Below are 26,488 nucleotides of genomic sequence, written 5' to 3' on the forward strand. Positions count from 1 at the left end.
CAACGTTTTCTGTAAGTCTTATCAAGGGTTTTTGCACACACTTGTGGCTGGTATTTTGCCTATTTCCTTTCATGCAGATCTCCTCTAGAGAGTGTGTTTTGGGTTGCTGTTGCTGGGCACAACGGATCTTTCAACGCTTCCAAAGTTTTCTATGGGGTGAATCTGAGACTGGCTAGGCCCTCCAGGAGTTAATGCTTTACGAGCCACCTCCTGACGTGCCCGTGCGGGTGTGTTTGGGATCATTGTCATGCTGAAAGACAAAGGGTATATAACAAAGTATTGAGATAAACTTTTGTTATTGACCAAATACTTATTTTCCACCATAATTTGCAAATAAATTCATAAAAAATCCTACAATGTGATTTTCTGGATTTTTTTTCTAATTTTGTCTGTCATAGTTGAAGTGTACCTATGATGAAAATTACAGGCCTCTCTCATCTTTTTAAGTGGGAAAACTTGCACAATTGGTGGCTGACTAAATACTTTTTTGCCCCACTCTATATAAGCTGAAAAATTACATCAAAAAAAAGAAACAGCAAAAAACACATCAAAAGTTAACAGCAACAAAAAATTAAAATAAATAAATGATGAAACTATTAAGACAAAACAGTGTTACAGAAGCATAAAACCACCAAAACGACATTTTACAGTGGTCTGATCCAATAAGATAGAACATCATTGGGACAAATTTCAGATGAAACAGCGCCACAAGGCAATCGGATATCTTTCACCACCACCCCACATGCACACAAAGCATAGTACACTACCCAGAGTTCCCTTCATTAGTCAATATTTCACCCACATCGCTCTGCTCAACAAAATCCAGAAATGGTCCCCAAACCTTTTCAAAAGTGTCTTGTTAAACCTTAACCATATATGTTTTCTTTTCCATTGTTAGGCAATACGACATTTCCCTAAGCCTTTGGGCAATACTAGGCCTGTTGGAAGTTTACATACACTTAGGTTGGAGTCATTAAAACTCGTTTTTCAACCACTCCACAAATTTCTTGTTAACAAACTATAGTTTTGGCAAGTCGGTTAGGACATGTGCTTTGTGCATGACACAAGTAATTTTCCCAACAATTGTTTACAAACTGATTATTTCACTTATAATTCCCTGTATCACAATTCCAGTGGGTCAGAAGTTTCCATACACTAAGTTGACTGTGCCTTTAAACAGCTTGGAAAATTCCAGAAAATGATGTCATGGCTTTAGAKAATTCTGATAGGCCAAATGACATCATTTGAGTCGATTGGAGGTGTACCTGTGGATGTATTTCAAGGCCTACCTTCAAACTCAGTGCCTCTTTGCTTGACATCATGGGAAAATCAAAAGAAATCAGCCAAGACCTCAGAAAGAAAATTGTAGACCACCACAAGTCTGGTTCATCCATGAGAGCAATTTACAAAAGCCTGAAGGTACCACGTTCATTTGTACAAACAATAGTACGCAAGTATAAACACCATGGGACCACGCAGCCATCATACCGATCAGGAAGGAGACGGGTTCTGTTTCCTAGAGATCAACGTACCTTGGTGCGAAAAGTGCAAATCAATCCCAGAACAACAGCGAAGGACCTTGTGAAGACGCTGGAGGAAACAGGTACAAAAATATCTATATCCACAGTTCTATATCGACACCGCTCAGCAAGGAAGAAGTCAGTGGTCCAAAACCGCCATAAAAAAGCCAGACTACAGTTTGCAACTGCACATGGGGACAAAGATAGTATTTTTMGGAGAAATGTCCGCTGGTCTGATGAAACAAAAATAGAACTGTTTGGCTATAATGACCATCGTTATGTTTGGAGGAAAAAGGGGGACGCTTGCAAGCCGAAGAACACCATCCCAACCGTGAAGCACGGGGGTGGCAGCATCATGTTGTGGGGGTGCTTTGCTGCAGGAGGGACTGGTGCACTTCACAAAATATATGGCATCATGAGGCAGGAAAATTATGTGGATATATTGAAGAAAGATCTCCAGACATCAGTCAGGAAGTTAAAGCTTGGTCGCAAATGGGTCTTCCAAATGGACAATGACCCAAAGCATACTTCCAAAGTTGTGGCAAAATGGCTTAAGGACAACAAKGTCAAGGTATTGGAGTGGCCATCACAAAGCCCTGACCTCAATCCTATAGAAKATTTGTGGGCAGAACTGAAAAAGCGTGTGCGAGCAAGGAAGCCTACAAACCTGACTCAGTTACACCAGCTCTGTCAGGAGGAATGGGCCAAAATTCACCTAACCATTTGTGGGAAGCTTGTGGAAGGCTACCCAAAACGTTTGACCCAAGTTAAACAATTTAAAGGCAATGGGACCAAATACTAATTGAGTGTATGTAAACTTCTGACCCACTGGGAATGTGATGAAAGAAATAAAAGCTGAAATAAACCATTCTCTCTACTATTATTCTGACATTTCACATTCTTAAAATAAAGTGGTGATCCTAACTGGCCTAAGACAGGGAATTTTTACTGGTATTAAATGTTGGGAAAAACTGAGTTTAAATGTATTTGGCTAAGGTGTATGTAAACTTCCGACTTCAACTGTATGTTCGCATCAACCAATTGTATTGCAATAGTTTTAGCCGAGTATTCACAGTCTGTGTCCAAGTTTATGTCCTCCCGAATATCTTCCTTCCAAAAGTTCAGTTTGTGCACAGAGGATTTGGTTGAGCCAGACTCTAGCATATTGTATTGAGCTGTAACTCTACCCTTACCACTACAATAGGTTGAGATCGTATTTTCTTAAGTGGACAGAAGGGGTTCTGTTAGGTTTTGGGCAGCCGTGAGGAAGCTCCTTAGCTGTAAATATATATTTTTTTAACTAATTCTAGGAATGTCATATTTTGCTATGAGTTCTTCAAATGACATAAAAATACATTCTTTATACAGGTCTCAAACTTTCCTTAAACCCTTGCTGGAAACCCAGATCAGCTCTCCCAGGAGGGAAACTGTGGTTTCCCCAGATAGTACTAAAACATGACAAAGAATGCGTTTCATCAAGGAACTTCCACACCTCATACCAAACATTGATCATATTAAAAACATGTTTTTTTGTGTGTCTTGATATCAGCTGAGTAAATGTAGAGGTTAAGGGGTAATTTGGGTACAACTGAAGACATTTCAATCTCCATCCACGAAGAGAGAGACTCGGAGGTAAAATAGTACATAGCAGGGCAAAGTTGAGCTGCCCAGTAGTACCACTGGATATTAATGCAAATGGAGCCCCCCTCTGTCATACGGTAGGTACAATAAGGACAAGCGAACTCTGGGAAGTCTGCTGTTTCAGATAAATATAGTGAACATCTTTTTAAGCCTTGTAAAGAGGGATGGTGGCTGCGGCAAGGGAATGTTCTGAAATAGATACAACAGTTTTGGGAGGACATTCATTTTCAGAATGTTAATCCGGCCAATTAAAGATATAGGTAAAGATGACCATCTATCTATCATTTGAGTTACTGAATCTAAGACAGGGTCATAGTTAGTTGAGACTATGCAGTCAATCTTTGGCATAATACGAATCCCGAGATATGTAAAGCATTCCGTTGCGTTCAAAAAAGAAGTCAGAGGTCTAGGCCTACGTCTTTCCTCCTCTAGCATCATAACTGAGGATTTTACATTATTTATTTTGTATCCCGAGAACACACCAAACTCTTTGATTAGGTCCAGAAGTGCGGGTATGGAATTGCACAAGTCTGTAAGAAACAAAATGACATTGTCTGCAGTGAGACAGAATATAAGACCACCGRGATCTAGTCTCCTATAGGCCTAAATAGAACAAACCCGCACCAGGATGCTCCGATGCGTAAAAAGAAAAGTTTCCTGGTACATAAAGTTATAATAAGGCTTACTTGTAAACTGGCCCTGTTATTATAGTTCAATAGACAGTGCTACTATGTCACTAGATAAATTACAACACGGTGAACTGGCTCAAACGTTAAATACCTGTTCAGACAAAACCATGAGGTGCATTTTTATCTTTAAAAAGAATAATCTAATTTCACTGRTTGCATCAGTTACTTGATGTGGAATAGAGTTCCAAGTAGTCATGGCTCTATGTTTTACTGTGCGCCTCCCATAGTCTGTTCTGGACTTGGGGACTGTGACGAGACCTCTGGTGGTATGTCTTGTGGGGTATGCATTGGTGTCTGAACTGTGTGCTAGTCGATTAAACAGACAGCTTGGTGCTTCAACATGTCAATACCTCTCACAAATACAAGTAGTGATGAAGTCAATCTTTCCTCCACTTTGAGCCAGTAGAAATTGACATGCATATTATCCATGTTAGCTCTCTGTGTATATCTAAGGGCCAGCGGTGCTACTTAAGAATGTTAAAGTTTAATCTTAAACATACTCTCTAAAGACAAACTAGCAGACCAAAACATTTCGCTAAGCAGGCTAATTTATAATCTGTAAAACTCATAGACCTATTATATCTAGCTGGTCCCAGCTAAATCTGGAATACGACGAGCAGACAATGACTTGTTAGTCTGTTTACAACCACTGAGTTATCTTGGTAATCTGGCGGCCAATAAAAGCTCCCTTGTCTACGAATTATAAAATTATGTTTGTTTGCTATGTATAGTCTATCTGCACCTCAATAGACTTCCATCTTCCAGTCATTGATATTTTGGTATTCCAAAAGACAAACAAATCAAAATCACAAAAAAATATATTTGTCACATGCGCCAAATACAACATAGACCTTACCGTGAAGTGCTTACTTAGGAGCCAGTATTGACAAACCCTTTGAGCTTACTGAAGTAGACACAGTGGGTGGCATGGTCTGAAAACCACAGGTTTATTAGATTGGTATCTGCTAAACGATAACCACTGAGTGAGTCTGACATGGCACCCTTTATGAAGCAATACTATTAAACAGAGCCTTATAGTTGAAAAACAAAAGTATTGCACTATATAGGGATGAAGGTGCCAATCCAGACACATGCACTGATTTCCTCATTCAGTATTGATGCGTTCAGGTCCACTGGTTGTTATGACATTATATTTTTCCTTTTCAATTACCTTCTCAATCATTTAGCCTTTTCTCCATTTTTTTCCAACTGTGAAAAGTCAGAGGACCTGAACATGTCATATTTCCATTTTGCGGAACAAATGACTGTACGTGTCCGGGACAGAGGGGGGAGGGGGAAGGGTTATAGTGGGACACGCAGATTGTGCATAAACGTGCATAAAGATGGCAGAATTCAGATCTGACGTCATTATTTTAGCACTATCCACTGAGGTTTTAAACTATGGCGCACGTATGGTTCAATGTGCCAATAAATCAGTACAATCTACTTTTTCAGGTTTTAAAATTGCCGGCTTCTTGAAGCTAAAATTCGGATTGTGTGTACTCTGCTAATGACCATACAAAAAAGAGTAATGGAGCGCAATGTACAATACGGCGAACTAAGCAAAACAAGGAATTTGTGGTAGGCGCATGGGGGTAAGTGCATCTTTATGCACCTCCGCTATTGGAGAACGATGGGCCCTGGGCTGAGTGGGTAAAGAGATTTGGAGAGAAGGAGGAGATTGAAATGTATAAATGTCAGTCTTCCTCTCAGCATTAGCCACACAGAGATGACTATATTTTTCACACACTCCTAGGCCCAAGCTAGGCCTGCAGTACAGCACAATACAGTAATTTAACACATGCTTTACCTTACCACACACTTCTACACTGGGCTCAATGTACAGCATGGGTGGATTTCCCAAAGCCGAAACCCACTCCTGTACAATAATATATCTTTAAACGTAAAACTGCAATACAATACAGTGGAGGCAGGGTGAGTAGAACAGACAATGGAATTCAGATACACTAATAATAGCATTATAATTGCAGTGAGGGTGGAAGAGCAGTGAGGTTTGAAGGGCAAATGCACTAATTTTCCATCTTATGTGGAAATCCATGTGAAAGTAAAAAGGAAACAGTAATCAACACTAATCGTTTTGATCTCTAGCTGTTATAAATTAGGGGGAAGCAGTCAGATGCAAAAAGAGAGATGTTGAAATAATGCCTTTAAAAGTTTCACAGTTGAGTAATCAGCTTGCTGTGGCTCTACAGTGCATCCCAAATTGGCAACCTATTCCCTATAGAGTGCATTACTTTTGGCCAGAGCACTATAGGAAATAGGGTGCTATTTGGGATGCAACCAACATCTCAGTAGAGACAGCCAGACACTTCAGTTTATTAACCAACAAACAGCCAGACACTTCAGCTTATTAACCAACAAACAGCCAGACACTTCAGCTTATTAACCAACAAACAGCCAGACACTTCAGCTTATTAACCAACAAACAGCCAGACAGACACTTCAGCTTATTAACCAACAAACAGCCAGACAGACACTTCAGCTTATTAACCAACAAACAGCCAGACAGACACTTCAAATCAAATCAAATTGTATTAGTCGCATGCGCCGAATAAAATAGGTGTAGACCTTACAGTGAAATGCTTACTTACGAGCCCCTCCCTAACCAACAATGCAGTTTACAATTTTTTTAATAATAATAATAAATAAATACAGATAAGAATAAGAAATAAAATAAACAAATAATTAAAGAGTAGCAGAAAAATAACAATAGACTATATACAGTGGCGTACTGGTACAGAGTCAATGTGTGGGGGCACCGGTTAGTTGAGATAATATGTACATGTGGGTAGAGTTATTAAAGTGACTATGCATAGATGATAACAACAGAGAGTAGCAGCGGTGTAAAAGAGGGGGGGGCAATGCAAATAGTCTGGGTAGCCATTTGATTAGGTGTTCAGGAGCCTTATGGCTTGGGGGTAGAAGCTGTTAAGAAGCCTCTTGGACCTAGACTTGGCGCTCCGGTACCGCATGCCGTGTGGTAGCAGAGAGAACAGTCTATTTCTAGGGTGGCTGGAGTCTTTGACAATTTTTACAGCCTTCCTCTGACACCGCCTGGTATAGAGGTCCTGGATGGCTGTGAGCTTGGCCCCAGTGATGTACTMGGCCGTTCGAACTACCCTCTGTAGTGCCTTGCTGTCGGAGGCTTAGCAGTTGCCATACCAGGCAGTGATGCAACCAGTCAGGGTGCTCTCGACGTTGCAGCTGTAGACACTTTTGAGGATCTAAGGACCCTTGACAGATCTTTTCAGTCTCCTGAGGGGGACTAGGTTTTGTCGTGCCCTCTTCATGACTGTCTTGGTGTGCTTGGACCATGTTAGTTTGTTGATGATGTGGACACCAAGGAACTTGAAGCTCTCAACCTGCTCCACTGCAGCCCCGTCGATGAGAATGGGGGCATGCTAGGTCCTCTTTTTCCTGTAGTCCACAATCATCTCCTTAGTCTTGATCACGTTGAGGGAGAGGTTGTTGTCCTTGCACCACACGGCCAGGCCTTTGACCTCCTCCGTATAGGCTGTCTCGTCATTGTCGGTGATCAGGCCTACCACTGTTGTGTCATCGGCAAACTTAATGATGGTGTTGGAGTCGTGCCTGGCCGTGCAGTCATGAGTGAACAGGGAGTACAGGAGGGGGCTGAGCACGCACCCCTGAGGGGCCCCTGTGTTGAGGATCAGCGTGTGGGACGTGTTGTTATCTACCCTTACCACCTGGGGTCGGCCCGTCAGGAAGTTCAGGATCCAGATGCAGAGGGAGAGGGAGGTGTGTAGTCCCAGGGTCCTTAGATTATTGATTAGCTTTGAGGGCACTATGGTGTTGAACGCTGAGCTGTAGTCAATGAATAGCATTCTCACATAGGTGTTCCTTTTGTGCTGGTGGGAAAGGGCAGTGTGGAGTGCAATAGAGATTGCATCATCTGTGGATCTGTTGGGGCGGTTTGCAAATTGGAGTGGGTCTAGGGTTTCTGGGATAATGGTGTTGATGTGAGCCATGACCAGCCTTTCAAAGCAGTTCATGGCTACAGACGTGAGTGCTACGGGTCGGTAGTCTTTTAGGCAGGTTACCTTAGTGTTCTTAGGCACGGGGATATGGCGGTCTGCTTAAAACATGTTGGTATTACAGACTCGGACAGGGAGAAGTTGAAAATATCAGTGAAGACACTTGCCAGTTGGTCAGAGCATGCTCGCAGTACAGGTCCTGGTAATCCGTCTGTCCCAGCGGCCTTGTGAATGTTGACCTGTTTAAAGGTCTTACTCACATCGGCTGCGGAGAGCGTGATCACACAGTCTTCCGGAACAGCTGGTGCTCTCATGCATGTTCCAGTGCCATTTGCCGCGAAGCGAGCATAGAAGTAGTTTAGCTCGTCTGGTAAGCTCGTGTCACTGGGCAGCTCTCGGCTGTGCTTCCCTTTGTAGTCAGTAATGATTTGCAAGCCCTGCCACATCCGACGTGCGTCAGAGCATATGTAGTACGATTCAATCTTAGTCCTGTATTGACGCTTTGCCTGTTTGATGGTTCGTCGGAGGGCATAGTGAGATTTCTTATTAGCTTCCGGGGTTAAAGTCCCGCTCCTTGAAAGCAGCAGCTCAGTGCGGATGTTGCCTGGCTTCTGGTTGGGGTATGTACGTACAGTCACTGTGGGGACGACGTCATCGATGCACTTATTGATGAAGCCAATGACTGATGTGGTGTACTCCTCAATGCCATCGGAGGAATCCCGGAACATATTCCAGTCTGTCTTAGCAAAACAGTCCTATAGCTTAGCATCTGCTTCATCTGACCACTTTTTTTATTGATCTAGTCACTGGTGCTTCCTGCTTTAATTTTTGCTTGTAAGCAGAAATCAGGAGATTAGAATTTTGGTCAGATTTGGCAAATGGAGGGCGAGGGAGAGCTCTGTGTGTGGAGTAAAGGTGGTTCAGAGTATTTTTTCCTCTGGTTGCACATTTAACAGAAATTTGGTAAAACGGATTTAAGTTTCCCTGCATTAAAGTCCCCGGCTACTAGGACCTCTGGTTGAACATTTTCTTGTTTGCTTATGGCGGAATACAGCTCATTCAATGCTGTCTTAGTGCCAGCCTCTGACTGTGGTGGTATGGAAACAGCTACGAAAAATACAGATGAAAACTCTCTCGGTAGATAGTGTGGTCTACAGCTTATCATGATACTCTACCTCAGGCGAGCAATAGCTCGAGACTTCCTTAGATATCGTGCACCAGCTGTTATTTACAAAAATACATAGCCCGCCGCCCCATGTCTTACCAGACGTCGCTGTTCTGTCCTGCAGGTCCAGAGCATAACCAGCCAGCTGTATGTTTATAGTATCTTCGTTCAGCCACAGCTCCGTGAAGCATAAGATATTACAGTTTTGAATGTCCCGTTGGTAGTTTAATCTTACGCGTCGGTCATCTATTTTATTCTCCAAAGATTGCACGTTTGCTAGCAGAATGGAAGAAAGTGGGGGTTTATTCGATCGCCTATGAATTCTCAGAAGGCAGCCTGCCCTTTGGCCRCTTTTTCTCCGCCTCCTCTTCACGCAAATCACGGGGATCTGGGCCTGTTCCCGAGAAAGCAGTATATCGTTGGCATCAGGCTCGACAGACTCGCAAATTTAAAAAAAGGATTCTGCCAGTCCATGGTGAGTAATCGCAGTCCTGATGTCCAGAAGTTATTTTCGGTCATAAGAGATGGTACCGGCAAAATTATGTACAATATAAGTAAAAAGCAAAAAATGCAAATAAACAAACTAAAAATCACAATCGGTTGGGAACATGTAAAACGTCTGCCTTCTTCTCCGGTGCTATTATTACTTATTAACCAACAAACAGCCAGACAGACACTTCAGCTTATTAACCAACAAACAGCCAGACAGACACTTCAGCTTATTAACCAACAAACGCCATGAAGCATTAGCCTTATTTACCAACAAACTGCCAAAGACATCAGCTTATAACAACAAACATGCAGACGCCTCAAGCTATAACACACAGTCAGGCAGTTCAAGTCATAACCGAGACTATATATCACTGAGGTGGTATCTCGCTATTGTTAAAAAGGTCCTCTGGACTACTGCACCAACAACACTAATTAAGCCAGAAAACTCAGTAGGATATGAGCACGTCTTCTTGGGCATTTCATGTGTATTGCAAGTATTATCCCTTTCATGTTTTGCATGTATTATCCATGTCCATGTGTTCGCAAGTGTTATCCATTCCATGTTATTGCAAGTATTATCATTTTCATGTGTATTGCAAGTATTATCCATGTTTATGTGTACTGCAGTAAATCTATTTCATGTGTATTGCAAGTATTATCCATGTCATGTGTACTGCAAGTGTTATCATTTCTGTGTATTGCATTGTTCCATTTCATGTGTATTGCATGTGTTATCCATTTCATGTTATGCATGTGTTATCCATTCATGTGTTGCATGTGTATCCATTTGCTGTGTATCTGTGTTATTCATTCATGTGTATTGCATGTGTTATCATTTCATGTGTATTGCATGTGTTATCCATTTCATGTGTATGCATGTTTTATCATTTCATGTGTATTGCTGTGTTATCATTTAATGTGTATTGCATGTGTTATCCATGTCATGTATTCATGTGTATCCCAAGGTTAGTTGTATGCCCATGTCATGTGTAATGCATTGTTATCATTTAATTGTATTGCTGTGTTGTCGCATTTCAATGTGTATTGCATGTGTTATCCATTCATGTGTATGTGCATGTGTTATCTAATTTAATGTTATTGCATGTGTTATCCCATGTATGTGTATGCATGTGATATCATGTCAGTATTTGCTGTACATTTGTGTTCATGTTCCATTCATTTCATTGCATGTGATATCCATGCATGTGTATTATGTATCTTGTTAGCATTTTACCATTTAGTGTATTGCATGTGGTACCATGTCTGTGTCTTGCATGTGTTATCCATTTCATGTGTATTGCATGTGTTATCCATTTCATGTGTATTGCATGTGTTATCCATTTCATGTGTATCAACTCCTCAGCCGTTCCAGACTAAACCCAGACGCACATCACAGTGGACTAGCAGCAGTGGTGGGAGAGATCCAAGAACACAATAGCATAGCAGTGGAATGGAATCAATGCTGAGTGGTTGAAGCTCAAACAGACAGGTCACGACTCTAATCCGCTATAGTTAATGGATGTTGCTGTCTGCTGCCCAGTGTTCAGAACCCACCACCAGAGAGAACAGACAGGTCAGGATGTTGCTGTCTGCTGCCCAGTGTTCAGAACCCACCACCAGAGAGAACAGACAGGTCAGGATGTTGCTGTCTGCTGCCCAGTGTTTAGAACCCACCACCAGAGAGAACAGACAGGTCAGGATGTTGCCGTCTGCTGCCCAGTGTTCAGAACCCACCACCAGAGACAACAGGCTGCTCTTGTGATCCTCTGGACCAAAGGCAGTGTGACATTTCCACACCAGCCGGAGGAATTGTGGCACCATGGTTGCCTTCCGAATGACACCCTATTCCCTTTATAGCGCACTACTTTTTACCAGGGCCCATAGGGAATAGGGTGGCATTTGGGATCCAGGCCATGACACTGCCGGCTCTGTAAAGGGGTAAAGCCTTAGGCACCCTCTGGCAGCTCCCGCCCTCCTGCCTGCCTCTCCAATCCATTTCACAGGTTGGGTTCAGGGCAGCTGGGACCCCCTGGGTCAAACCTCCACGCAGGCAGAGAGAGTGGAGTGAGGAGAAGAGATTAAATCAGAAACTCATTGATTTCCTAAAAAGGTCAGCACTGCTTTCAGAGCATTGTCATTCTATCTGGAACAGTGAGGTTGAATAAGCCAATAAAACAGCTCTACTGCCTGCCAGCTCCCTACCAGCTCCCAGCTCCCTGAGGCCAATCAAGGCAGAGCAGGAGGGCTGGTGGTAGGGCTGAGGAGGAGAAGGGGGAGGATGCTGCTGCTGCGGAGGGCTGGGGATAGCAGGGGAGGTCTGGGGAGGGCAAGGGAGGGAAGGGGGAGCACGGGGGAAAGAAAATGAGGGCTGGGGAATACTAGGTGTGCAGGGGAGGGCTGGGTAAGACTGGTGAGAGCTGGGGAGGATGGGGGAGGAAAGGCGAAAGGGAGGCCCTCCATGAGGGGATCAAAGTGCATCCAGCCAGGCTGAAGACTTGCTCTGATTGTGCCTGCTGCTGAAGCCTGCTGGTCCTTGCTGGGTGCTGGGAGGTGGAGAGGCTTTGATATGCATCCCAAATGGCACCCTATTGCCTGTATAGTGCACTACGGACCCTGTTCGAAAGTATTGCACTATAAAGGGAATAGGGTGCCTTTTGGGATGAAGCCTGAGCCTCAGATGCCCATATTGTAACTTGGCACTGGCAGGCGGTGTAAGGAGTGGCACTGGGTTGGATTAATTAAAGAGTGGGAAGAAGGCTGGGGTGCTCGGGACCATGCCCAATCTGGTGTTGTGGCTATGGACGCCCACCTCTGACTTCGAGGCAGATTAAAAGGCAGAGAAAGACTATTTATTTATATTTTGCAAAACACATGAACAGGTGCGTAAGCTACACTCCAGAGGTGGTACATCTTTGCACTGGCACACGTGCTGCATGCTGATGCAGTTGGACTCATTGTGCAGAGGTAAAATAAAACGCATGAAAGTAGCAATGCAGCAGAGTTAGCACACAGCGGAGTATCAAATTAAAAGTAATGAGGATCTCTTATTCCCATGTTACCTCCCAAAATACACCACAGCAGCAACTGCATCTGCATCACTATCAGCATCTAACTGGCATACATTAACCAGGCAAATTCTGATTATATTGCATTAACAAGGCAAAATATAATTATGATTATATTGCATTAACAAGGCAAATTATAATTATGATTATATTGCATTAACAAGGCAAATTGTAAATCATAAATTGAATGACTGTGCATGTATCCACAGTCACAGTGTTCACAACCAAACTGTGAAATGAGGACTTGCATAACAAAGAGAGAACGAGACCCGTTTCTGTGTTATTAATCAAGCTATTCTTAAAACAACAACGCTCCTCTCTACGACAACAGTCATCAAGATAACAGCAAGCACAATGAAACTCCCAGAATTCCTTTTGATTCACGCAGATGAAAGTGTTAGTAAATTAGGCTGAATGTTCTACAGACACGAAAGAGGAAAGGAGAGAGGGAAGAAAAGTGGAATAAACAGACAGGGGGCTGTAAGCAGTGTGGAGTGGAGAGAGAGAGAGAAAGGAGAGAGGAGAGGAGAGAGGAGAGAGAGAGAGAAGAGAGAGAGAGAGAGAGAGAGAGAGAGAGAGAGAGAGAGAGAGAGAGAGAGGAGAGAGAGAGAGAGAGAGAGAGAGAGAGAGGGTAAGAGAGAGAGAGAGAGAGAGAGAGGAGAGACAGAGAAGAGAAGAACGAGAAGTAGGATTGGCTCGCTATGAGATGTAATTTTCAGGCCCCATTCCCTCCGATCCGACCCCACCTCTCCTGGCTCCTGTCACCAACAACACAAAGCCTTCTCTTCCAGCAGTAGGAAGCAGCACCCCCGGTTAAGATAACAGGGCTTTTAAAAAGTCCAGTTTAGAGAAATAAATAATTCTGTATGGTGTACAAACACACAACAGAATATACAGTGCCTTCAGAAAGTATTCATACCCCTTGACTTATTCCACATTTTGTTGTGTTACTGCCTGAATTGAATTGAACATGTTCTCACCACCTACACACAATACCCCGTAATGACAAAGTGGAAAACATGTTTGTCGGAATTTTAGCAAATTTATTGAAAATTAAATACAGAAATATCTAATTTACACCCCTGAGTCAATGCATGTTCGAATCACCTTTGGAAGCGATTACAGCTGTGAGTCTTTCTGGGTAAGTCTCTAAGAGCTTTTCACACCTGGATTGTGCAACATTTGCCCATTATTATTTTCTAAATTATTCTTGTTGATCATTGCTAGACAACCATTTTCAGATCTTGCCATAGATTTTCAAGCAGATTTAAGTCAAAACTAACTTGGTTACTCAGAAACCTTCACTGTCTTCTTGGTAAGCAACTCCAGTGTAGATTTGGCCTTGTGTTTTAGGTTATTGTCCTGCTGAAAGGTGTATTCCTCTACCAATGTCTGGTGGAAAGCAGACTGAACCAGGTGTTCCTCTAGGATTTCGACCTGTTCTTAACTCCATTCCGTTTATTTTTTATTCTGAAAAACTTCCCAGTCTTCAATGATTACAAGCATACCTATAATATGATACAACCACCACTATGCTTGAAAAAAAGAAGAGTGGTACTCAGTAATGTGTTGTATTGGCCCCAAACATAACACATTGAATTCAGGACAAAACTTTAATTGCTGTCATGTTTTTTTTCAGTATTATTTCAGTGCCTTGTTACAAACAGGATGCATGTTTTGGAATATTTGTATTCTGTACAGGCTTCCTTCTTTTCACTCTGTCAATTAGGTTAGTATTGTGACGTAACTAAGTTGCTAATCCATCCTCAATTTTCTCCCATCACAGCCATTAAACTCTGTAACTGTTTTAAAGTCACCATTGGCCTCATGGTGAAATCCCTGAGCGGTTTCCATCCTCTCTGGCAACTGAGTTAGAAAGGACGCTTGTATCTTTGCATTGACTGATTATATTGAAACAAACAAATTCAATGTCTGCTTATTTATTTTTTGTTTTCATCTACCAATAGTTGTCCTTCTTTGCTAGGCTGAATCTGGACTTTGTGGTTGAATCTGTGTTTAAAATGCCCTACTCGACTGAGGTACCTTACAGATAATTGTATGTGTATCATATATCATTGTATCATGTTAAACACTATTATTGCACACAGAGTAAGTCCATGCAACTTATTATGTGACGTGTTAAACACACTTGTAGTCCTGAACTTATTCATGATTGCCATAACAAAGGGGTTAAATACTTATTGACTCAAGACTTTTCAGCTTTTCATTTTTTATTAATTGGTTAACATTCTGAAAACATAATATCAGTTTGACATTATGGGGTATTGTGTGAAGGCCAGCGATAAAAAATCTCAATTTAATCCATTGTAAATTCAGGCTGTAACACAACAAAATGGGGAAAAAGTCAAAGAGTGTAAATACATTCTGAAGGCACTGTAGGAGAGGGTTAATGATACAACTAGGCTAAATCACGAGGATGAGAGTGGTGAACCGCGCCCTAGTGGTGAATGTTGGACAATGCGTTTCACACTCAATCCCTTTCACTCTGTAGACACTTAAGGAATAAAACACATTTTTCAAATTCAATTCAAGCCTGCACTGCCCAGCCACACTAGCCCATTACAGTGCAATGACTGTAGCTGTCAATGATCAAGTTACTGAGAGATAGATTGAAGAGAGAGAGAGTGGGAGAGAGATAGACTGAGAAGAGAGCGAGCAAAAGAGCGAAAGAGAGAAAGAGAGAGACTGAGGAGAAAGAGAGCGAGGAGAAAGAGAGAGAGAGGAGAAAGAGAGAGAAGGGAGAAAGAGAGAGAGAGGAGAAAGAGAGAGACTAAGGAGAGCGAGAGAAAGATTGGGAGTGAAGCTGTTTTCCGAGATGACTGTGACAGGAAATGATCAGTTAGTGGTGAGTGACAAGGTCAGAGACAAGCAGGATAGGAAGATAGACAGACAACCACAGCTCATATCTGCCATTCCTGGCATCCCAGCCCAGCTATTAGATAAGCRTGGAGTGATTATTAGTGGGCCTTGACCTGGGAGAGCTGTAGTTGATCATTTATTCACAATGATTTGTGTTGACCAGCATCAGTGATCACTGACGTAAGCATCCAACTTCCCAGTTACCATCATGTAACTGACTTATGTATTTCCCCACACGACATTCCAACACGAATGAGTGACATTGGGCGATTGGTTATTAACCGAACGCCCAAAGGAGCAGACAACAACACAGTTTGACCTATGGGATTTCTCTTGTGGAGGTGTTGTGCATATTTCTGTGACCATTACCTGTGAGCTTCTTGATGGGCTGCAGCCGGACACTGATGGTCTGGTGTGTGAGCAGTGGGGAGGAGGGAAGGGAGCGTGAAACGCCCTCCATGATGCGGATGTGCTGCATGCCCTCGGTCATAGAGAGAGGCGGAAGGGCATAGTCGCCCTCAAAGGCACAGTCACTGTCTATACTACCACCTGCAGGAGGAAGCAGAAAAGTCAGCGTCACAAGACAATAATATTAATGTTCCACGCATATACTACCTATTTTATTTAACGTCTGGCATTACAACATTTACAGTATTGTGAGTGTAGTCATAGATGTTTCAGAACAGTTATTAGCGTCTTTGTTGTGCATTGTATTGCATTATGCATAACTTATAAGGCATTATACATGTGCTTCTAGTGGCATTGTAGATACTTAGCAAACCGGGAACATTCCCAGAACATTAGACAAGATTCTCCTTAAGTTCTAGTTAAGGTTTTATCTAACATTAGGATGATAACATCCCAAAAACATTAAAAATAAAGTTTTAAATACCTTTTTTTATGTTTTAAATGAACTATCCTTGGAATGTTCGCCTAACATTCCCCAAAAGTTTTTATTAGGTTTCCAGGTAACGTAATATCACAATGTATCAGTAATGTTTTCCCAGCAAACTAAATTGGTTCTGTGAACGTTCCTAGAACATTTGTTAGGTTGCAGAAAATGTTCTCATAAGACAAAAACTGTCCAGTCGTGCTGATGATTATGCAATGCTTGAATAAAACATTTGCCTGATGTTGCAAGAACGTTCCCAGAACACATTTAGTCTGTTCTTTAAAGGTTCCCAGAATGTTTCATTAGGTTGTGGGAACAGTCTGGTGGTAACATTGTGGGGACATCACAAAAGACATGTTCCCATAACACAAAAACTGTCCAGTTGTGCGGATGATTATACGTTTATTTTAGGGTGCAAAAAACATTAACCTGATATTACAAGAACATTACCAGAACAAATGCATTATGTTCTTTAAAAGTTCCTCACACATTTCTTTAGGTTGTGGTAACATTGACGCGCAGGGTTAATGATCTGGCTGCATATCTGAAAATTGCAAGTTCAATCCCACATATTCTTTAACCATGTTTCTTTATTGTGGATCAGATATACTCTACTAAAAGAAAGGATCTCTTTATTTTGTCCAGATTTATAAATTCAGACTGATATGCAGAATATAGACTAACTGTAAAAAAACGCACCCGATATAATTCCGCCTTTGAGATGCTTGATATGGTCCCCACGTCTTATTTTTCATGATCTGAAAGGCGAAAGTGATCCTAGATCAGCACTTACAGTCTTGGATATCTTGTAAATATGAGCCCGGAAGTTCGCAGAATACACAGAGGATGGGTGAAGTGATGGGGAATAACCCAGTTACCAGTATTTCCTTGGGTTAGTTATGTCTAAGAAGATTAAAAATGAAGCATGGAATTCCTGATTGACCATACTGCCATGGCTACACACTTAGAACAGATGTGTAAAAAACAACACGCTGTGTTATTTTTTAACACATCCGTGTGTCTAGCTAGGGATAACGTGTTACTTTTAACACAATCAATGTGTTGTCACATTTAACACGAGTTGTGTAAATTATTCAAGACACCCTTTCAACACACATCCTATAGAATATCCTATCAGATTTTGGAACCTGTCCTATAGGATTTTACTACCCTCGCCTTCTGGATGATAGCGGGGTGAACAGGCAGTGGCTCGGGTGGTTGTTGTACTTGATGATCTTTTTGTCCTTCTTGTGACATCAGGTGCTGTAGGTGTCCTGGAGGGCAGGTAGTATTCCCCCCGGTGATGCGTTGGGCAGACCGCACCACCCTCTGGAGATCCCTGCGGTGCGGGTGGTGCAGTTGCCGTACCAGGAGGTGATACAGCCCGACAGGATGCTCTCAATTGTGCATCTGTAAAAGTTTGTGAGGGTTTTAGGTGCCAAGACAAATTTCTTCAGCCTCCTGAGGTTGAAGAGGTGCTGTTGCGCCTTCTTCACCACACTGTTTGTGTGGGTGGACCATTTCAGATCGTCAGTGATGTGTACATTGAGGAACTTGAAGCTTTTCACCTTCTCCACTGTGGTCCCGTCGATGTGGATGGGGGGTGCTCCCTCTGCTGTTTCCTGAAGGCCACGATAAGCTCCTTTGTTTTGTTGACGTTGGATGAGAGATTATTTTCCTGGCACCACACTCCCAGGGCCCTCACCTCCTCCATATAGGCTGTCTAGTCATTGTTGGTAATCAGGCCTACTACCGTTGTGTCGTCTGCAAACTTGATGATTGAGTTGGAGGTGTGTGAGGCCACGCAGTCATGGGTGAACAGAGAGTACAGGAGGGTGCTGAGCACGCATTCTTGTGGGGCCCCAGTGTTGAGGATCAATGAAGTGGAGGGGTTGTTTCCTACCTTCCCACCTGGGGGCGGCCTGTCAGGAAGTTTCAGGACCCAGTTGCACAGGGCAGGGTTCAGACCCAGGGCTTCAAGCTTAGTGATGAGCTTGGAGGGTACTATGGTGTTGAATGCTGAGTTATAGTCAATGAACAGCATTCTTACAAAGGTATTCCTCTTGTCCAGATGGGATAGGGCAGTTTGCAGTGCGATGGCGATTACATTGTTTGTGGATCTATTGGGGCGGTAAGCAAATTGAAATGGGTCTAGGGTGTCAGGTAAGGCAGAGGTGATATGATCCTTGACTGGTCTCTCAAAGCACTTCATGATGACAGAAGTGAGTGCTATGGGGCGACAGTCATTTAGTTCAGTTACCTTTGCTTTCTTGGGTACAGGAAGAATGGTGGACATCTTGAAGCATGTGGGGACAGCAGACTGGGATAGGGAGAGATTGAATATGTCCGTAAACACTCCAGCCAACTGGCCTGCGCATGCTCTGAGGACACGACTAGGGATGCCGTTTGGGTTGGCAGGCTTAGTGAGAGTTAACATGCTTAAATGTCTTACTCACGTCGGCCACGGAGAAGGAGAGCCCACAGTCCTTGGTAGCGGGCCGCGTCGGTGGCACTGTGTTATCCTCAAAGACGTCGGTGTTTATCCTCAAAGACGTCAGTGTTTCCGATCATATAACATTCTGTAATTAATGTTGTTGTATTGTACTCAAACTAATGACAACAAACTATCATTTAATGGGTTCTAATAAGATTCTGATTGGGGTGACACAATCCTACAAGACTGCATATTTCAAGACATGGCATAAGAAGGTGCAGTGAGATACCCAATGGGTTGGACGACACTTTTCTTGTCAATCATCTTGTAAAAACATACTTCAAAACTGGAAATCAACCAGTCATCCATCATTAACACAATGGAAAGGTCAAATGCAGTATTATCTAAATGTTGAAAGTGTGTGGGCAACAGAGAGAAACAAATTGGTGCAGGTTTAGGCCATGTGGCAGATGATACTGGGCAGGGGTGAGGTTGTGGATGTTTGTGTGCATCTGTATGTTGTCGTTTGTATGTGTGTTTGTATTGTAAAAAAAATATCACATAAAAATTTAAAAACTATAGGATCCAATCAGATTTCTTTTGAATTCCAATAGGAAAGAAAGTACTCCAATAGGATATAGGATTCTGATAGAGGTGACAAAATCGTATAAGACTGCGAGAATCCTATAGGATCTAATATGATCACTTTTTATTTCTAATAGGAAAACTGTAGTCCAACAGGATTCCAACAGGATTTTGATAGAGGTGACAAAATCCTATATGATTGTGAGAATCTTGGATTCTATTGGAAAAATCACTAATCCCACAGGATTTTTTWAAAGGGCAACACTTTATGTTAAAAGTAACACAACATGGATGTGTTAAAAAAATGGTTGATGTGTCTTACACATTTTGTGTTGTATTCCAACTTCAGTAAATGACTGGGAAAGACGTGTAGAATATTTTTTGCCATTTATTCAATTCAAACAGTGCTGCATATATGAAAACAACTGCTGTACTTGCAAAATATCCTTCTTTAAATATTTCAAATGTGTTATTTAGTTCTTAGTTCTTTTAGTTCCAGCATGTAAGATTTGCAGTCCAGGGAAATTCAGCGCACGTGACTGTAACGCTCGTCGTTAGGTGGAAGAGAGGAGGACCAAAGCGCAGCGTGGTACGTTTCCATATTTATTGGAAACACTTAACACGAACAAAACAATAAACAGAAAATGAAACTAACGACGCTACAGACCTGAACATGTGAACATACAGACAACGAACGCACGAACAGGAACAATCACCCACAAACAAACAGTGAAAACAGTCAACCTTAATATGGTTCCCAATCAGAGACAATGACAAACACCTGCCCCTGATTGAGAACCATATTAGGCCAAACTATAAACCCGACATAGAAACACATAACGTAGAATGCCCACCCAGCTCACGTCCTGACCAACTAAACAAGACTGAACAAAGGAAATAAGGTCAGGAATGTGACAGTGGATCCTGGCTGACTGCCGGCTCTGGCAGATCCTGGCTGACTGACGGCTCTGGCAGCTCCTGGCTGGCTGGAGGCTCTGGCAGCTCCTGGCTGGCTGGCGGCTCTGGCAGCTCCTGGCTGGCTGGCGGCTCTGGCAGCTCCTGGCTGGCTGGCGGCTCCTAACTGACGGACGGCTCTAGCGGCTCCTGGCTGACGGACGGCTCTAGCGGCTCCTGGCTGACGGACGGCTCTGAAAGCTCAGGACAGACGGGCGGCTTTGAAGGCTCAGGACAGACGGGCGGCTTTGAAGGCTCAGGACAGACGGGCGGCTCAGACGGCGCTGGGCAGACGGGCAGCGCAGGCGGTGCTAGGCAGACGGACAGCTCAGACGGCGCTGGGCAGACGGGCAGTGCAGGCGGCGCTGGGCAGACGGGCAGTGCAGGCGGCGCTGGGCAGACGGGCAGTGCAGGCGGCACTGGGCAGACGGTCAGCGTAGGCGGCGCTGGGCAGATGGGCAGCGCAGGCGGCGCTGGGCAGACGGGCAGTGCAGGCGGCGCTGGGTAGAAGGGTACACCTGTAGGGAGGAGACGGAGAGACAGCCTGGTGCGTGGGGCTGCCACAGGACCCACCAGGCTGGGGAGACCTACAGGAGACTTGGTGTTAGGAGGAGGCACCTGAAGGACCGGGCTGTGGGGGAGCACTGGAGCTCTGGTGCGCAGRCTTGGCACCACTCCCCCAGGCTGGARWACTACTCTAHCCCGGACRCRCCAGAGTGCAGGCACAGGTTGAACCGGGCTGTGGGTGAGCACTGGAGATCTAGTGCCTACTACGCGCACCTCTCCCTTAGGCTCCACTCCCACATTTGCCTGGTACGAGCGGAGCGCAGGCATAGGACGCACTGCACCCTCCCAGCGCCCCGGAGACCCAGCACGCAGAGCCGGCGCAGGATACCCTGGACCGAAACGGCGTACTGGAGACCATTGATTGATGGCAGCATTCGCGCYAAACTGAAAGCGCAAACCACTGCTTTTAATCAGGGGAAGGTGACCGGAAACATGACCGAATACAAACAGTGTAGCTATTCCCGCCGCAAGGTTATCAAACAAGCTAAGCGTCAGTATAGAGACAAAGTAGAGTCGCAATTCAACGGCTCAGACACGATAGGTAAGTGGCAGGGTCTACATTCAATCACGGATTACAAAAAGAAAACCAGCCCCATCGTGGACCAGGATGTCTTGCTCCCAGACAGACTAAACAACTTCTTTGCTCGCTTTGAGGACAATACAGTGCCACTGACACGGCCCGTTACCAAAACCTGCGGACTCTCCTTCACTGCAGCCGATGTGAGCAAAACATTTAAGCGTGTTAACCCTCGCAAGGCTGCAGGCCCAAACGACATCCCCAGCCGCGTCCTCAGAGCATGCGCAGACCAGCTGGCTGGTGTGTTTTCGGACATATTCAATCAATCCTTATCCCAGTCTGCTGTTCCCACATGCTTCAAGAGGGCCACCATTGTTCCTGTTCCCAAGAAAGCTAAGGTAACTGAGCTAAACGACTACCGCCCCGTAGCACTCACTTCCGTCATCATGAAGTGCTTTGAGAGACTAGTCAAGGACCATATCACCTCCACCCTACCTGACACCCTAGACTCACTCCAATTTGCTTACCGCCCCAATAGGTCCACAGACGACGCGATCGCAACCACACTGCACACTGCCCTAACCCATCTGGACAAGAGGAATACCTATGTGAGAATGCTGTTCATCGACTACAGCTCAGCATTTAACACCATAGTACCCTCCAAACTCGTCATCAACCCCGCCCTGTGCAACTGGGTACTGGACTTCCTGACGGGCCGCCCCCAGGTGGTGAGGGTAGGTAACAACATCTCCACCCCACTGATCCTCAACACTGGGGCCCCACAAGGGTGCGTTCTGAGCAGACGACACTACAGTGGTAGGCTTGATTACCAACAACGACGAGACGGCCTACAGGGAGGAGGTGAGGGCCCTCGGAGTGTGGTGTCAGGAAAATAACCTTACACTCAACGTCAACAAAACAAAGGAGATGATCGTGGACTTCAGGAAACACAGGAGCTTCAGGAGCACCCCCCTATCCACATCGACGGGACAATAGTGGAGAGGGTAGTACGTTTTAAGTTCCTTGGCGTACACATCACAGACAAACTGAATTGGTCCACCCACACAGACAGTGTGGTGAAGAAGGCGCAGCAGCGCCTCTTCAACCTCAGGAGGCTGAAGAAATTTGGCTTGTCACCAAAAGCACTCACAAACTTTTATAAATGCACAATCGAGAGCATCCTGTCGGGCTGTATCACCGCCTGGTACAGCAACTGCTCCGCCCACAACCGTAAGGCTCTCCAGAGGGTAGTGAGGTCTGCACAACGCATCACCGGGGGCAAACTACCTGCCCTCCAGGACACCTACACCACCTGATGTCACAGGAAGGCCATAAAGATCATCAAGGACAACAACCACCCGAGCCACTGCCTGTTCACCCCGCTATCATCCAGAAGGCGAGGTCAGTACAGGTGCATCAAATCAGGGACCGAGAGACAGAAGCTGTTTTTCAATCTCAAGGCCATCAGACTGTTAAACAGCCACAACTAACATTGAGTGGCTCCTGCCAACATACTGACTCAACTCCAGCCACTTTAATAATGGAAAAATTGATGTAAAAAATGTATCACTAGCCACTTTAAACAATGCCACTTCATATAATGTTTACATACCCTGCATTACTCATCTCATATGTATCTGTCTCTTATACACATCTAGATGTGTATAAGAGACAGGTCTACAGCATCTTGCCAAAATGTATCACTAGCCACTTTAAACAATGCCACTTCATATAATGTTTACATACCCTYCATTACTCATCTCATATGTATATACTGTACTCGATACCATCTACTGCATTTTGCCTATACCGTTCTGTACCAGTCATTCATTCATATATTCTTATGTACATATTCTTCATTCCTTTACACTGTGTGTGTAAGGTAGTTGTTGTGAAATTGTTAGGTTAGATTACTCGTTGGTTATTACTGCATTGTCGGAACTAGAAGCACAAGCATTTCGCTACACTCGCATTAACATCTGCTAACCATGTGTATGTGACAAATAAAATTTAATTTGATTTATTATAAAATGATTGGACGTTGGCTAATGGTATGGAAGGTAGAGGCGGGTTATCCACTCACCATCGGATTCCTACAAGGCACCGCGACCTACGTCCCCTAAATCTCCATCTCTTCTTCATGCGAATGACAGGGACTTGGGTCGTGTCCGACTCGTTAAAGAAAAAATCTTAGTCCAGTACGACGTGAGTAATCGCTTTTCTGATGTCCAGAAGCTCTTTTCAGTCATAAGAGACGATGTCAGAAACATTATGTACAAGATAAGTTACAAATAGTGAGAAAAAACACACACAATAGCACAATTGGTTAGGAGTCTGTAAAACGTCAGCCATCTCCTCCGGCGCAATTGGTATCATGGTAGCAGCAGCTGGTATCTCAGTTGCTGAGGCTGGTCCAGGTCTCCATCATTATTCTCCTCAGGGTCCACAATGTCCTCGTTGCTGAGGCAGACGTTGTGCAGCACAACGCAGCATGCGACCACCTCAGGCACAAAGGTAAGATTCACCTCCAGGGCCATCCTTAAGATTGAGCGCCACTGAGTCTTCATCATCCCGAAGGACCGCTCGGACACATTCCTCACCTTGGAATGCTTTGCATTGTAGGTGGCCTCCACTGCGCCCCTCACTGGCTGCCTGTAGGGTGTCATCAGACAGATGGGATCCGCCAACCAGGGATACCCTCCATCCCCGAGGAGAAACCAGCCTTGTGGTGGGTACAGGCTCTGAACATACACAGGGCTGTGTTTCAGGACCCTGGCTTCGTGCACATACCCGAGGAAGGCAATGTAGATGTCGATGAACCTGCACCTGTGGTCACAGATGGCCTGTAGCTGATAAGAATAGAACAATTTTCTGTTCAGGTAATCCTGCTGGTCCACTGTAGGGGGCTTGATCAGGATGTGGAATCCATCAATGGTGCCAGCAACCTGTTGAAATGCATGGGACCGTGCCCGTATGGTGAATCACTCACCAACCTCCTGCATTTCATCTTGTGATGTAAAAATGGATGACCTTCTTTGTGATCCCATCACTCACCCTGTGGATGACATTGTGCACTGTGGTCCGGGGGACATCAAATGCCTCGGACATAACACAGTACGAAGTGCCACTGGCCAGCCAATAGACAAACAGGAATCTTTCCAAGGTCTTGCCACAGCCATAGTCCTGGTCTTCTTGCTCTACCAGGCTGTCCAAAAGAGGGTTGTAATTCGGAAGTGGGGTTTGAGGTCCAGGCCCAAATACATTCTCAATGGACATTGTTAATGAAGTCGTAAGATGGCTAGCTAGAAATGTGTTATGCTAACAAGCTAGCAAGAAGTTGCATAGCAACAGCATCAACTTCTGATAGACAGGCAACGCACTCGTACACTCAACTGAAAGGATACCATTTGTTTACAGTATACTAAAATTAACTAATAGTATTAAGTATGTAGTATTCAGTATTTGAATTCCCATATTAGTATGGGAATTCAAACACAGCTCAGGTGTTCTGTGAATATTCTTACAACATTACCTAACTTAAACATTGTATGAATGTCATCTCTTGTAATGTATCCACACTATTCCCACAACCTAATTACATGTTCTGGAAACCTTTAAAGAACTTAGAAAGCCTGTTATGTCAACATTCTTGCAACATCAAAGGAATGTTTCGTGCACCCTGATACAAACATTATCTGCATGTCAGCACAACTGGACAGTTTTAGTGTTTTGGGAACCTATCTCTTGTCAAATCCCCACAATGTTCTTTACAAAACATTAAAGAAAAGCTAAATGTGTTGTGAATGTTTTTTGCAACCTAAAATAAACATTGTAGAATCATCCGCACAAGTGGACAGTTTGTGTTTTAGGAACATATCTTTTGTGATGTCCCCACAATGTTCTCACCAGACTGTTCCCACAATGAATCATTCTGGGAACCTTTAAAGAACAGCTTAAATTTGTTCTGTAAATTTGTTCTTGCAACATCTGGCTAATGTTTTATACATACATTCTTTAATCATCAGCACGACTAGACCGTTTTTGTGTTATGAGGACATTTGCAGAGACCTAATGAATGTTCAGGGAACTTTCACAGAACCAATTTTGGTTTGCTGGGTAGGGTATTCATAGGAAGTAGTTTCTTCTCTACATGTATGATTTCTGACAGCGTCCAGGGTAAAGTAAAGTGAATGTGGAAACATGAAGAGTGACCCATGTTGTGATGATGCTGAGGTATTGACTGGGATCTGCCTGGCTTGACCCAGCAGTGATAATAGTCCTGCAGGCAGACAAGCACCACATGCTGCTTACATGACAGGATGCCTCGCTGTTTCCCTCAATAACAATGTTCCAGAAACCCGTCATCTCTGATATAACACAGGAACTATGTCTAACCATCAGAGATATGTAGCTAGAATAGAGATGTGAGTGCAACCATTATCTAAAGACAACCAACCCATAAGGGAGCTGAATTTCTGAAAGAGCACAGCAGCAATCACTAAACCACAGCAACACCTCCCTCTAAATATCACAAGTTCTGTTTGTCACAAGTTTTATTCTCACATTCCCTGGCGCACTAACATAAAACCCTCTACAGCCATTTTCTCCCTCAACACTGAATCACAGCCCAGACGGCCCCGTCCCACCAGACAGACAGAGCTGTCTCACCAACTGGCCAACACCTTCACATAACATCAGCTAGCATAGCAGACAGCAGACAGCAGGAGCCATTAACAGACACTGCTCAGTGACAACTTCACAGTAGTCCCCATAGAAGGCTGTGTGTGTGACAGCCAGGCTGTGATATAGATAGACACAGCCAGGGCCTGCTTCCAGCGTACCCACACTATACCCCATCTCTGTGGTTTCAGCTCTGCCTGAGAGACTAAATCCATTGAGCCAGGGAGGCATTTACTGTAGCAGCAGCAGTGGTTTGGCCAGGTCCCTCAGCATGACAATCCCCTCATGTTTGTCTGTCTATCTGCAGGGTATGAATGCACACCCAAGAGAAGCGGCCTTTTAGGAACATGTTGTCTTTTCTCTCCTTAACAGCTTTACACAAATGTCTGAG

At 44.0% G+C, this 26,488-nt stretch overlaps 1 protein-coding gene across 1 annotated transcript in view; it reads right to left on the reverse strand.

The window, feature by feature from the left end:
• tanc2b (tetratricopeptide repeat, ankyrin repeat and coiled-coil containing 2b) overlaps positions 1–26,488 on the reverse strand; it is a 128,530-nt gene that overhangs the window by 101,239 nt on the left and 803 nt on the right. Inside the window, exon 2 of the mRNA XM_070445039.1 lies at positions 15,838–16,017. Within this exon, the coding sequence (XP_070301140.1) occupies positions 15,838–15,958 (121 nt within the window). The 5' untranslated portion in view covers positions 15,959–16,017. The remainder of the gene's footprint in view (positions 1–15,837; positions 16,018–26,488) is intronic.

This window comes from Salvelinus sp. IW2-2015, linkage group LG8, assembly GCF_002910315.2.
Source record: "Salvelinus sp. IW2-2015 linkage group LG8, ASM291031v2, whole genome shotgun sequence".
NCBI classification, from domain to species: Eukaryota; Metazoa; Chordata; class Actinopteri; order Salmoniformes; family Salmonidae; genus Salvelinus; species Salvelinus sp. IW2-2015.